This window comes from Tamandua tetradactyla, chromosome 5 (genome assembly GCF_023851605.1).
Source record: "Tamandua tetradactyla isolate mTamTet1 chromosome 5, mTamTet1.pri, whole genome shotgun sequence".
In the NCBI taxonomy this organism is placed as follows: domain Eukaryota; kingdom Metazoa; phylum Chordata; class Mammalia; order Pilosa; family Myrmecophagidae; genus Tamandua; species Tamandua tetradactyla.
In genome coordinates, this window is record NC_135331.1 from 190,730,115 (window position 1) to 190,742,259 (window position 12,145).

General features: G+C 41.5%; 1 protein-coding gene across 3 annotated transcripts in view; it reads left to right on the plus strand.

Annotated features, from left to right (window-relative positions):
- LAMA2 (laminin subunit alpha 2) overlaps positions 1-12,145 on the plus strand; it is a 546,302-nt gene that overhangs the window by 329,592 nt on the left and 204,565 nt on the right. For all 3 annotated transcript variants that reach the window (XM_077162869.1, XM_077162870.1, XM_077162871.1), the window contains 2 exons: positions 4,319-4,530; positions 7,593-7,699. In XM_077162869.1, coding sequence (XP_077018984.1) covers positions 4,319-4,530; positions 7,593-7,699 — 319 coding nt within the window. The remainder of the gene's footprint in view (positions 1-4,318; positions 4,531-7,592; positions 7,700-12,145) is intronic.

Below are 12,145 nucleotides of genomic sequence, written 5' to 3' on the forward strand. Positions count from 1 at the left end.
TGCAGGAACTCGGGAGAGAATCCTAAACTGAATAATAAAAATCACAAAAGAAAAAAAAAGTCAGCAGATGTATTACCTAAAATCTTTATTAATCTGGTTTAAAAGATGGAAATGTGCATATGTAGTTGAGCCAAGGGCATATCTTATCTCCAATTCAAGTTTTCAGTCAAAAATAATCTTGACCTTCCATCCTCAAGATGGGACCCTGCATTTTTCTGGCAGAATTCGGATTAGGATTTTCCAGAAATATTTAGGATTTATCATTTCTCTGTGTTCATCTCTGCCAAAAAGTCCATTAGATGGATTTGGAATATTAGGAAAAATAGTTTTCGAGCTTTGCACATTGAAGTGGAGGGAGGGAGGCAGAGTCAGGGTGAGGAAGAGAAAGTATCTGCAATGAAAATACTGCAGGCAGAAGTGTTCTGTGAATGCTTTCTGAATGATTTCTGAAATCAGTTTAGACAGATCACCCAGAAGGAATCAGCATTTTAAAACTGAGGCAGTTTCCCAGCCATAGCTGTTCCTGCCTAAGGACTTCTGTGAGCACAGCAGTTTGGGAAGTGCTCATATCAAAAGCTCTGAGACATCCTGTAGTAAAGAAATCTGTTCAATTTGTTTAACTCAACATATTTTAAACCTGTGTGACCATAAATCCCCTGCTTTTGTTACTTAGCAGGGATACAGTTCAGATGGGCAAGATTTATATCCCCACCTGCTTTGTTTCAATTTAATTTCTATTTTGAAACAGAGCTAGATTTTGGGAGGGGTGCCCCCTTCACAGAGATGATGAAGTTACGGAAGTAAGGACGAGAGAAAGTTCTATCTCCATGACTGTACCTGCAGCAAAACTGATTGTGACAGGTTTCAGAATGCTGACATGTGGTTGTGCGGTTGCATCCTGTACAAAGCACTCAGCCAAAGCTGAAATCCAGACTGCTGTCTTCTTGCCCAGGCACCTGGCCATGTCCACTGTCTCCTCATTTTTTCTGCTTATGTCCAAAGAGGGTACTTTTTCCTAATTTGTGCAAAGCCACTGTGTAAACAGGCAAGCCCCTCAGTCTTCAGCTGGTTGAGTCAGATGGGAAGTGGTAAGAAGACAGTGTTGCAGCAGCAGCTGTCCCTTCTCATGCCCCAGCTACCTCCCCTGTGCCTTTGCCAGTAAGGGCCCCTCTGTCTGGCAGACCGCAGCCCCCGGGGCTGACCCCTGTTCTGCTCTAAAGATCCAGCTCAATCAACCTGAAAGCATCCGTGATCAATCCCAATCTAAGTTGTTTGCCTTTTTTCCTTGCTTCCATAAGAGTGTGTGCATATCTCTAGTAGTTTCACTGCGATGTATTTTTCGTCTTTCTCCAGGAACTTAGTATCAGAACTGTGCCTTACTTACCTTGGTATCATGCACAAGTGATCAGTAGATTTAGAGTTTAAGGAAATGAAGGTGGGAAAATAGTAAGAGCTTTCTAATTTGCCTACAGAGGTTGAAGTCAGCTTGTCATTGTTTGGAGTCCAAAAGTACTGGGAGTGTAGGTCATAGATTTTAGTGAAAAGTTGCTGAAAAAGTGTTAGGACTGAATGAGATCAAAGGCCCTTCAATGCCGTTGCTTTCTTTTCTCCTCGTTGTCTCCCTCCACTTCTGCCTTTTTCTCTTGCTCACTCTCTCTCCCTCTAGCATTCTTCCTAAATCATCGCAGCAGCAGCCATGTTGCACACCTTCCCGCATTATACGGTCTCATCTATGTCCGGGTATCCCCTTCTAAAATACTGCAATTTGATTTGAAAATATCAACAAATGTAGAAAGGATTAGTGACTTTGTTATGTCAAGATGTCCACCTCTAGGAAAGGATCCGATAAACTATGTTAAAAATATCTTCATTCTGTGAAAATGAGAAGGCATGAGATTGCAAATTATAATCAATCTTAGTGAAGTAAAAATCTCAGAAGCTGGAAAGGTCAGAAGGATTGTGATTTATGCTAATTTTAATTAGGCGAATCCAACTTGATCAGTTGATAAAACGCTATTAACATCAATGAAATAGTGATATGATTAGCAGTATTGTATTCATTGACCCTAGAATTACTTTTTAATTCCTAATGGAAATTGTTATAAACCTCTAAGAATTCTATTCTATATATAGAAACACACCAAGGCACATACTCCAGGAATAAAACCTGAATGCAGCAGTGGAGAGTGGTGCTACTTTCAGAAAAGTGTGATATGAATTATCTATCATATGTATTTCCAAAACTTCTTACATGTCCCACAAAAGACAAGGAGGAAAGACAGGTGCTTCTGCAGTTATTCTAGCTTATTATAGTCATTTTCTCCCTGGACTGAGTTGTTTTGTTATTGTGTGAGAATGTTGGACTGCATTAATTGGCATCTATGTTAAGAAAAATTCCCAGACCTTGTTATATAATGCTATCTCTCCTGAGGCGTTAAGTCATTTTGAAGAGAGTGAGCTGAAAATAATGGGTTTTCGTTGGCTGTGATAATGATCATTGTATATCCTTATTCCAGGGGAGCAAAGTCACTCTCCTCTCTTAGTGGTAAACAAGATGAGATGTGGATGTGATTATAAGTTCTGAATATAAATAAGGTAAGAAGAATTAGGGTTAAAATTCAAAAGGATCTTCTTATTTTTATTGAATGCCAATCCTAAAAGGATTGGGGGTGTATGGGTGAGGAATTCTATACATTCAGATATAGTCCATGTTTTACAGTAGAGAACTAATAAGCAGTTATGTTTGCAGTTGACAGTATTATTCCAAGCAATGTTTATATAATATTTTCAAAATTTTATAAAATATTTGATGAATGTAATTAAAGCTAGTAACCTCTTCATTTAAAACATTATGATAAAAAATTAAATCTACAAGATTATATAAATTTTTCTAGAGAATTTAGAATAATCAATGTTATCTGTCCCAAATTAATAACTTTGCCCCATAATTTGATACTTATTAAAATATCTCTGTTATAGTAGCTCAGTGGCAGAGTTCTCACTTGCCATACTAAAAACCCGAGTTCGATTTACGGTGCCTGCCCGTGCAAAAAATATGTATAGATAGAGATATAGATTAGATATAGATATAGATCTGTGATGTAATGTACTGGTTTAAATCATTTGTATTTCAAATGGCAGAGAACGTTTTACAAAACCATGACTTTCGTCTCTGTGACTAGAAGAGCATGAGAGTAGTGTCCTATTTGAAGAAATTGCGTTGTCCCACCTTGTTTCTGTTCCCATTTGATTCTGACCTTTGCTGCAAAAGACTTTTTATTCTGAGCTGATGGTACAGATAACAGAGCTCGCCTGACCGTAAGACTTTAGATAACTTGTTTCATTTCTCCTTTGGCAAGTGTGGCTTATTATGAAGCATGATGAGCAAATGTAACTGAAGAGGACAGACAGGTTAATGATCTTTCCCGTAAGAGTGCATCTGGGCAGTGTCACCTTCAGTAGCATTTCACAGCATACCATTTGGATCAAAGAAAATTTGATACTATATATACTTTTTAATCTTCTCTGTCCTGTTATAAAAATAAGTGACATTTTGTTTGTCCAATATTATGCATGATAGTTTTGGGTCATTAAAAACAAAAAGGCTTGGGGTTTGTTGATATGGGTTGGGGCACAATTAGGCATCACTGTATGTGATATTACCATAGTATGCAAGCTTTCCTCCTCTGAGTTCCCATTACTAAACTCTCTCCCATGAAAATCTGCTTCTGAGTGGATTTGCAAATGCATTTAAACCTATTTTAAATGCAAACATACCCACAGAGATATTATTTGGACAGGGACCCAAATGATAATGAGAATATTTTGAGTCACAATTTTCTATTTAATAAATTCTGAATTCTCACTACTGAATTTCCTTGTGAGTCTGTTTCCTCATAACAAGCTCTTGCTGCGACAACAAAAAAAGTGAGCCTTACATATTTGTACAGAAAACAGCCAACTGGAGTGGATACACACGACGTGTTGTGCTACAGAGGCTTTCCCACATGGACCTGGATTCCTCTAGGGTGCCAGAGCAGATTTCTTAGTATGCTTTTGTCTTGTCTTCAGTGCCAGTGACAAGATTTTTTTTTTCCTGGCTGAAATCTAATTTCTAGAGGGGCTGGCAGGATTTCATCTTGTAGCTAGGCTGCAGTTACAGGAAGCATTTTTTTAATTGCCTACTATTTGAGAAAGGAGGTACTTAGAAGAAAACTTAAACATCTCCAGAGATGGGTGGCTGAGAAGTATGTAAACATTGCCCCAGTGGGCTCTGTGAGTTCTCCCCAAATACTCACTGCTGAAATTTCTCCCCTAGGTGTGCAGAAGGTTATTTTGGGCAACCCTTTGTACCTGGAGGATCATGTCAGCCATGCCGATGCAGTGACAACCTCGACTTCTCCATCCCGGGCAGCTGTGACAGCTTGTCGGGCTCTTGTCTGATATGTAAGCCAGGGACAACGGGACGCTATTGTGAGCTTTGCGCTGATGGATATTTCGGAGACGCAGTTGTTGCAAAGAACTGTCAGCGTAAGTCCTGAACTATTGATGCCCCTGACAGAATTGATGCTTTATAACTCAGGGTGGCTGAGAGATTCCTGAGTGGGGACTGAAGAGCTAGAAATTAGTTTAAAATATATCTGAGAGATGCATGGCATACGCCCAGAGCTGCGTATTCTAAAGTATTTCTCTACAATAACTCAGAGTAAATCCTCTGAAAATTGCTGCATTATTGAAGTGTTGTTTTTCAAATGTTGCACGTTTCTGTTTAAGGTGGAATGAATATTTTAAAATGAACATTTTTCCACAGCAAGGAAGGACACTTTGGAATTTAGGTAGGCCCTGTGCATTTTTTTGTTTGTTTATATCTACTCTAATCATTTGTTTGAAATAAATTTATCTGCTCATATTATTTCATTAGTGGCTGTCAGAAGGTGTTAATCAGTTGTGCTCTCATATGTGAACCTCACATCCTTGTATTTCATAATTGGCGCAAATACTCCAGCAACATTTTTACATTCTGACTTTTATAATTGTTGACTGACCAGCCTTCTCCTTTGGACGACTCATAGAATGCTATTTCTGTATTCCATCCATAAAATAAGCTCCCATGGGCTTCCCCCATATTAGTGCATTCTTCCCTCCTCTTCACCTCCTTAGCTGTTATGTTCAGTGCTCATAGAGTTTATAGATGCTTTGGATTAGGATGATACAATATGCAAGGAAGTCAGAGGAAATGTGAGCACACTTTAGTGTTCGGTTGCTGGATGCCACCGTCGTCAGCTTTGTCATCGCCTCTGGTCAGAGCAGTTCTTGAGCTCATTTCTGCCAGATGCATTTCCTTAGAAGGGGCTCTGACCGTCATCTACTCGGTGTGTGCAGTAGTCACTGCTGGCAGCACCAAAGAATAGGCAGAGTGCCAATTTCAATAAGAAATGTGTCTCCTCATCAATTTGGAATATGAGTACCAAATTTGGGACATTGAAAAAGCACAATTTGTAGGATCAAAACCAAAGCACTTCATATTTGTGTTCAGCCACAGGCTCTTTCTGTAACAATTACCCCCATTGGTATTATCTATAAACCAACACATTTTTTAAGTAAAATTTCCAGGAGGCTCAGGAGTGCCTTTGCACCCTGTGGGTTTACAGCATCCTGTAGAATCACGGGAAGCTTAAGACATGCATCTCTTCCCATGGGTCATCTGGGACCTGTACTTCCTAGCTGTGTGACCCCAGGCCAGACTTTAGATATCACTGAGACCGGTTTCCACATCTACGGAAAGGGTGCTTACATTTCTCAGGGGACCTGAGGATCTGGCACAGATGGAGCGTCCAGTGGGTTGGGCATGCTCACACATGCTCCCACCCTTGGCACGAGCTCTCGAAACGGTCTGGGGTCTTCGTGGTTGACCAGTCCTAGGGCTGAGCCCATCCTTCCATAGCTCTTCCCTGTCCTCCAGTGACCCCTCCATAAAGGTGAGCGATGGCCCCACCGGTTCTGTTGTGTGGACCCATGAACTGTAGCGGGAAGCCTTAGAAACACAGAAGAATGTGGGAATACAAACATTTTGAACCGTCATCTATTTTTGTGCCACTTGCCATGAAGTACAGACACGATTATGACCTTCAATGCTCTTCAGCATATAATTAAGACTAAAAATATGAGAAACAAATTTGTTATCTGTTTTTATAATTTTCATGGATACAATAGCCCTTCTGGGCTATGTGGTAGCCTTCAGAGAAAAGAAAATTCATGATAAACCGTTATTTTAGTTGGTTCTAGATGCTGATGGGGAAGTTTCTCAGGGGCCACCCACTATCCACAAGTTAGCAGAGACTGAAAGCCAAATTTACTGGAAGGAAAAAAGAGGTTTTAGAAAAGCAGTAAAAGAAGTCAGATGGACAGAATAAGAGGATAGCCTGATGGAATAGCTATTTATAGTATATCTATATACTGTGATCAAATTAAAATATTCAGAGACATTGTACAAAATTTACCAAAACCATATGACAAATCCTTATGTTATCCCCTCACATTTTTATTCTGGTGTTGATGCAATTATATGTTCCACTAAAAATATACTTATAGAATACAGAGAAAATCATTCATTACTTTTCTTTTTATGAAAAGGCCACTAAGTTTTAGATAGCTGTTTCAGAATAATGTCTGACAGCCTCATAACACAAAATGACAAGATTTCTTAAACCAAAGGTATTTCCTATCTTGGGTGATAGTATATAAATTGTAAAATAAAAGTGGGCAGTGCGATGGCGGCTCAGTGGCAGAGTTCCCACCTGCCATGCTGGAGACCCAGGTTCGATTCCCGGGTGCCTGCCCATGCAGAAAAAAAACAAAAGTAATTTTTTTTCTTCGAAGTGTAGCGCTATACTCCTAACACCCTTGAAACTAAATGTTTTTGTTATCCTATATACTTTTCCAATCCTAAAGTTATATACATTTATTTTACTTCAAGTTCATTATATGAACTTAACACGGAAACTGGCACATAATAGATAATCATTAAATTGAAAATTTTATTAAAATGATGCTTGATTAATAATGACATGAGTACTATGCCATGGGTGCTATTAGTTTTGACACTTTCCTAAATTTACTTAAGCCATAGAGTCAGAATGCATTACTTACAATGTGATTATAATATTTTGACCTTTCATGAAGAAGTGAAATAGCTCCAGGAGTGATGGAAATAACTCAGGACTTGGGATCAGGAGGCTGAGTCTCTGAACCTGGCTTTATCACCAAGTCACCCTGTGACCTGGTAGAACTTCTGGCTTTTTTCATCTGCGGTATACTCATTCTTGAAATTGGAATAGCAATAAAGAACTACATAAATAGCCCATGCTGTGCCAGGCACTGTGCTAACACCACCCCAGAAATTATCTCTACAGCTTGCAGAGCTGCTGTGAGTTCAAATGGTAAGATGCACAACAGAGCACTTAGCAAATCAGGATGCTTTCTATTCTAAAACGTGCCTGTCGATGTTACATTTGGGATGTGTCGTTACTTGACAAATCTGTTGAGATGACTGGCAAGTTCTCCCTGAGTGCAGAACTCTCTTCCCTTTGCAGCCTGTCGCTGTAACATCAATGGCTCCCTCTCCGAGACTTGCCACGTGCGGACGGGCCAGTGTGAGTGCAGACCCGGCGTGCAGGGACAGCGCTGTGACGAGTGCCAGGTAAGGGCAGCAGCTGCCCCAGCAACTATCTCCTCCTGGAACTTTTTCATTGGCTTTCAAGGACATGTTTTATATATCTTAGTATGTTGAGAGAAAGGTTTGGAGCTATGGAGCTAACGCCACCTGTAAAATTACTGTGATGGGTGAAAGGTTTTCTCAAATTATAACAAGGTATGCGTTGACAGCAGACCTTCCAAGTGCCCTGCCCAGCAGTGGGTGTGTGGATTGTTTGCTGTTATTCAGATGTTCCTGAAATGAGTAACATTCAAATTTAATCCCGTTCCATGAGGAGTAAAACACTGTTTCCTTTGCCTTTATGTTTTTGCAGAATAAAATGTATTATTCCTTTTGGGTTTAGAAAACTCCTTCTTCTAGTTCCATCATTGAAAATTTGGTTCCACCTACGTGGTACATGACTCCCGGGGCTGTAAATTTCCCTGGAACGTGGGACAGGACTCCCGGGATGAGCTGGGACCCAACATTGTGGGATCAAGAAAACCTTCTTGACCAAAAGGGAAAGGGAGAAATGAGACAAAATAAAGTCTCAGTGGCTGAGAGATTTCAAACAGAGTCGAGAGGTGATACTGGAGGTTATTCTTACACATTATGTAGATATCCCTTTTCAGTCTATGGTGTATTGGAGTGGCTGGAGGGAAGTGCCTGAAACTATAGAGCTGTGTTCCGGTAGCCTTGATTCTTGAAAATGATTGTATAAAGATAGCTTTTAGTGTGACCGTGTGATTGTGGAAACCACGTGTCTGATGCTCCTTTTATCCAGATGAGTAAAAAAGTAAGGAATAAATAAATAAATAATGGGGGGAGAGATAAGGGACGTGGGATGTTTTGGGTGTTCTTTTTCATTTTTATTTTTATTCCTGTTCTTATATGTATATTTTGGAGTAATGAAAATGTTCAAAAACTGTGGTGATGGATGCGCAACTATATGATGATATTGTGAACCGTTGATTGTACACTTGGTTGATTATATGGTATGTGACTATATCTCAGTAAAATCGCATAAAGAATAAAAATGAAAAAGAATTGGGGTTCCCATATACACCTCAAAAAAAAAAAGAAAAGAAAAGAAAATTGGTTCCAGTGATTACTTAAGAAATCTTCAGTAAAGAAGCTAAGCAGGGTTAATGCAGATACTTCGTGTCCTAAAATGAAACATTTTACTGTAATATGTCCTCCCCTGACCTGAACATACTTCCCGGCCCAGTGTGGTGCACTCCGAGCCTCCTCGGGGGAGGAGGTGGATTTGCACGCGCCCTTGCACATCAGTCTGTTTAATGGGCAGTAAACTTGGTTCACCAGACGCGAGCATTTCTCAGAGGTCAAACCGGCCCCTCCATCTGTAGGAACATCTGAAAACGCCACCTGCTTCTGCCTCTCCAGCCCTGTCTCGGGCTTTCTCATCTCACCCTGTCCTTCCACGGCCTTTCCAGCCCAGCCTGCGCCGGGGCCCAGAGGAGCGGCCGTGTGTGTCCTGGACCTGCCGCCCCGGCGCCGACCCGACGGGACGCGGCGCCTGCACCCTGGGCTCGGCGGGGGAGGCGCGCGGCGGGCAGGCGGCCCGGAGGGAGCAGGCGGCCCGGAGGGCGCAGCGCGTCCCGGCCTCTCCCCAGAGCGCCTTCCGCGGCTCGGGCGGGTGTCCCCGCGGAGCGCACCGGGCGCCGTCGGCTCGGGTAACGGCCGGGGCCTGGCCCCGCGCGCTCTCGTGTGCTGTGGCTGACCTGCCCGGGCCTTGTCCCCCACGACGGCTGCTGAGTGTGCGGGCTGCAGACGCAAGAATGCCGCGTTCGGTCTGAGCCGTGCCTTTTGAAAATAACTATTAATACGCTTTAAAGGGGGTATTCAAGCTCATGGGTTCATGAAAATTTCAGTTATACACGGATGTGTAGAAATCAAAGAAACATTTACACTCTATCATCTTAGAAGCGGACGAGGTCTCAGGCGTCACCTGGAGCAAACGCGCTTGAATGAATGAACCCAGCAAGGATGTGACTTGCCCGAGAACATTCAGCCCACAGGTCACAGCTGTGTCTCCACAGCTACTCTCACGCATTTCCCTCCACTCCACTGCTCTCCATCACCGGGCATTCTCCACATGGCCGCACTTGCACTTTCCTGCCTGGCATTTCATCGTAATAATGATTTTGTAATATGTCCACATCATGATTTTGCTGTTCTATACAAGAAACTCACCTCTCCACACCACAAACACGCAGCATACAAAAGAGAAGAAGGTTGCTTTCTACCACAAGATAAAGGACCTAGGACACTAAAAGTTCACTAGCCCTTCACACAAGGCAAAATTAAAATGCTGAGGGGAAAGGAGGGAAAGAGTGTCAGAGCAGAAGATCCAGGAAGGGGCCCACAGATGGGTAACAAGGGACAAGCCTTGCTAGCGTCGTTTGGAGCGCGTGAGGAGTTAAGGGCAGGGAGTAGAAGACGGTGAGAATGAGCTAAGCGGTAAAGGAGAAGTAGAAAAATGGCATATTCATGTTTTCCTTTCTTGGCTCAATATAGTACATTTTAAGAAAATGAATCCTGTTTATCAGATTTCCTGGGATCAATTCCCACGCTGACCACTTCCTAGTTATAAGACAAGTTCCTTAAATTTTTTTTGGAATTTAGCTTCTTCATCGTTAGTTGCACCCACTTCAAAGGGTATGTTTCTGCTTGGGTCCTCAACATGCCAACGCCTAGAGATTTCCTGGGGCAAGACTGAAGGGATGGAGGTGCACAACAGAGCAGGCAGGGAGAGGGAAGGAAAGATTGGGGTGGAAGAGTACTGGACCGTGCATTTGGCTAAGAAACTCACAAGCAACATTTACCCAGTAGAGGAATCCTGGGTTCAGCAGGAAGCTAGTACCCAGTCAGAACCAGTTGTTGGCTGGGAGAAGCGGGGAAGTGTGGGCTCCCAAAGGGTGGAAGCGGGGGTTGTCGATCTGCTAAGAGGGCCGTTGAGTCACCTCCACGCCCGCCCGGGCACAGTAGCTGGAGGAGTGTCTGAGGCTAGCCTGGGGTTCTCAGTAAGCGCTGCTGTTACTTATTGTCATCGGCGCTGTCCTCAGGATAATTTTTACCCTGGTATTGAGTGAGGACATCTTTGGAACAGAGGACATCTTTTGGTTTCTCAAAAACCAATACATCAATTAAAAATAAAAGAACGAGGCCGGAACTGATCACAGTGTCTCCAAAATATAAAATAAGCAGGCGACCAGCCCTCATTCATGCCTGCTTCTGGGTATTGTTCAGGGCCGTGGCAGAAGCGATGTCTTGTCTTGAGGCTTTTCACCCTGCATGTGTCATAGTTAAGAGCTGGGTCTCAGAAGGGTTTCGGCAACCAGACTCCACACTCGGCACTTACTTAACCTTTCCGTGCCTCCTTTTTACTATTCTGCCAAACAGTGATGATGATTTGCCGATCTCTCAGTGTTATCTTGAGAATGAAGTGCGCTCATATTTGTAAAGGGCTTTAGAGCAGCTCTTGGCACACAGCAAGTACAAGACGTAAGTACTGCTGCTGCGTCCTCAGTGAGAACTTATGGACGCCCATCCAAGTTCCCTCTGCCTGTGACTGGCAGTCTCTCCCATGTTTGATTTACTTCATTAATCCCAGTTATGGAATAGGGATGTTTACTCCTTAAATTTGTTTACTAGGTGAGTCTTAGCTTTTGAAATAAATTTTTGAAGGCTGTATTTATTAAAATTTTATTACTGAATTTTGGTGGTATTTATTAAGTCTTAAATTAGGCTTTAAAAATTACAGTATTTAAATATTTGAAAAGTATCATAGAGGCATTTCTTGCATATTTCCTTACATAATCCACTTTGGAATTTTTTTTAATGATAACTATGATGTGGAAATTCCTTTAACATTTTAGTAATTGATACATAATAGAGGTATATATATATGTATATACACACACACACACAGACACAGACACAGACACACACACATATATGCAAAGTGAAGAGAATTTAGGAAATAAAGACAAATTTAAAATACTATCTCTACACTTCAGTTTTCTTACAAAATGCGTTAATATAGTTTGTTCAAGTTTTCTTCTGGGTTTTCATTTGTGTGAGCCTGAGTGCTGTGTGCATCTATGTAGGCATGTAATTGGTATAATAGTGTAGACATAATTGCATATCCTACTTTTAAAATACTTTGCTTAATGGTATATTCTGCTTCAAAAAAGGATTTTAAAGATTGCATATCATTCATAGCATGAAGGCATCATAACTTATTCAGCTATTCTCTAACAGCGAATGTCTGAGTGTCCCTATAGTTACTCATTGTAATAAATAATATTGTAATGGGCATGTTCATGCTTTAACCTTTTTGTGATTATTCTGATTACTGTGATTGTCCTAATTTCTGATTATTTCTCTAGGCCATATTTCTAAAATTTTACATTGACTTGCTTTACATGA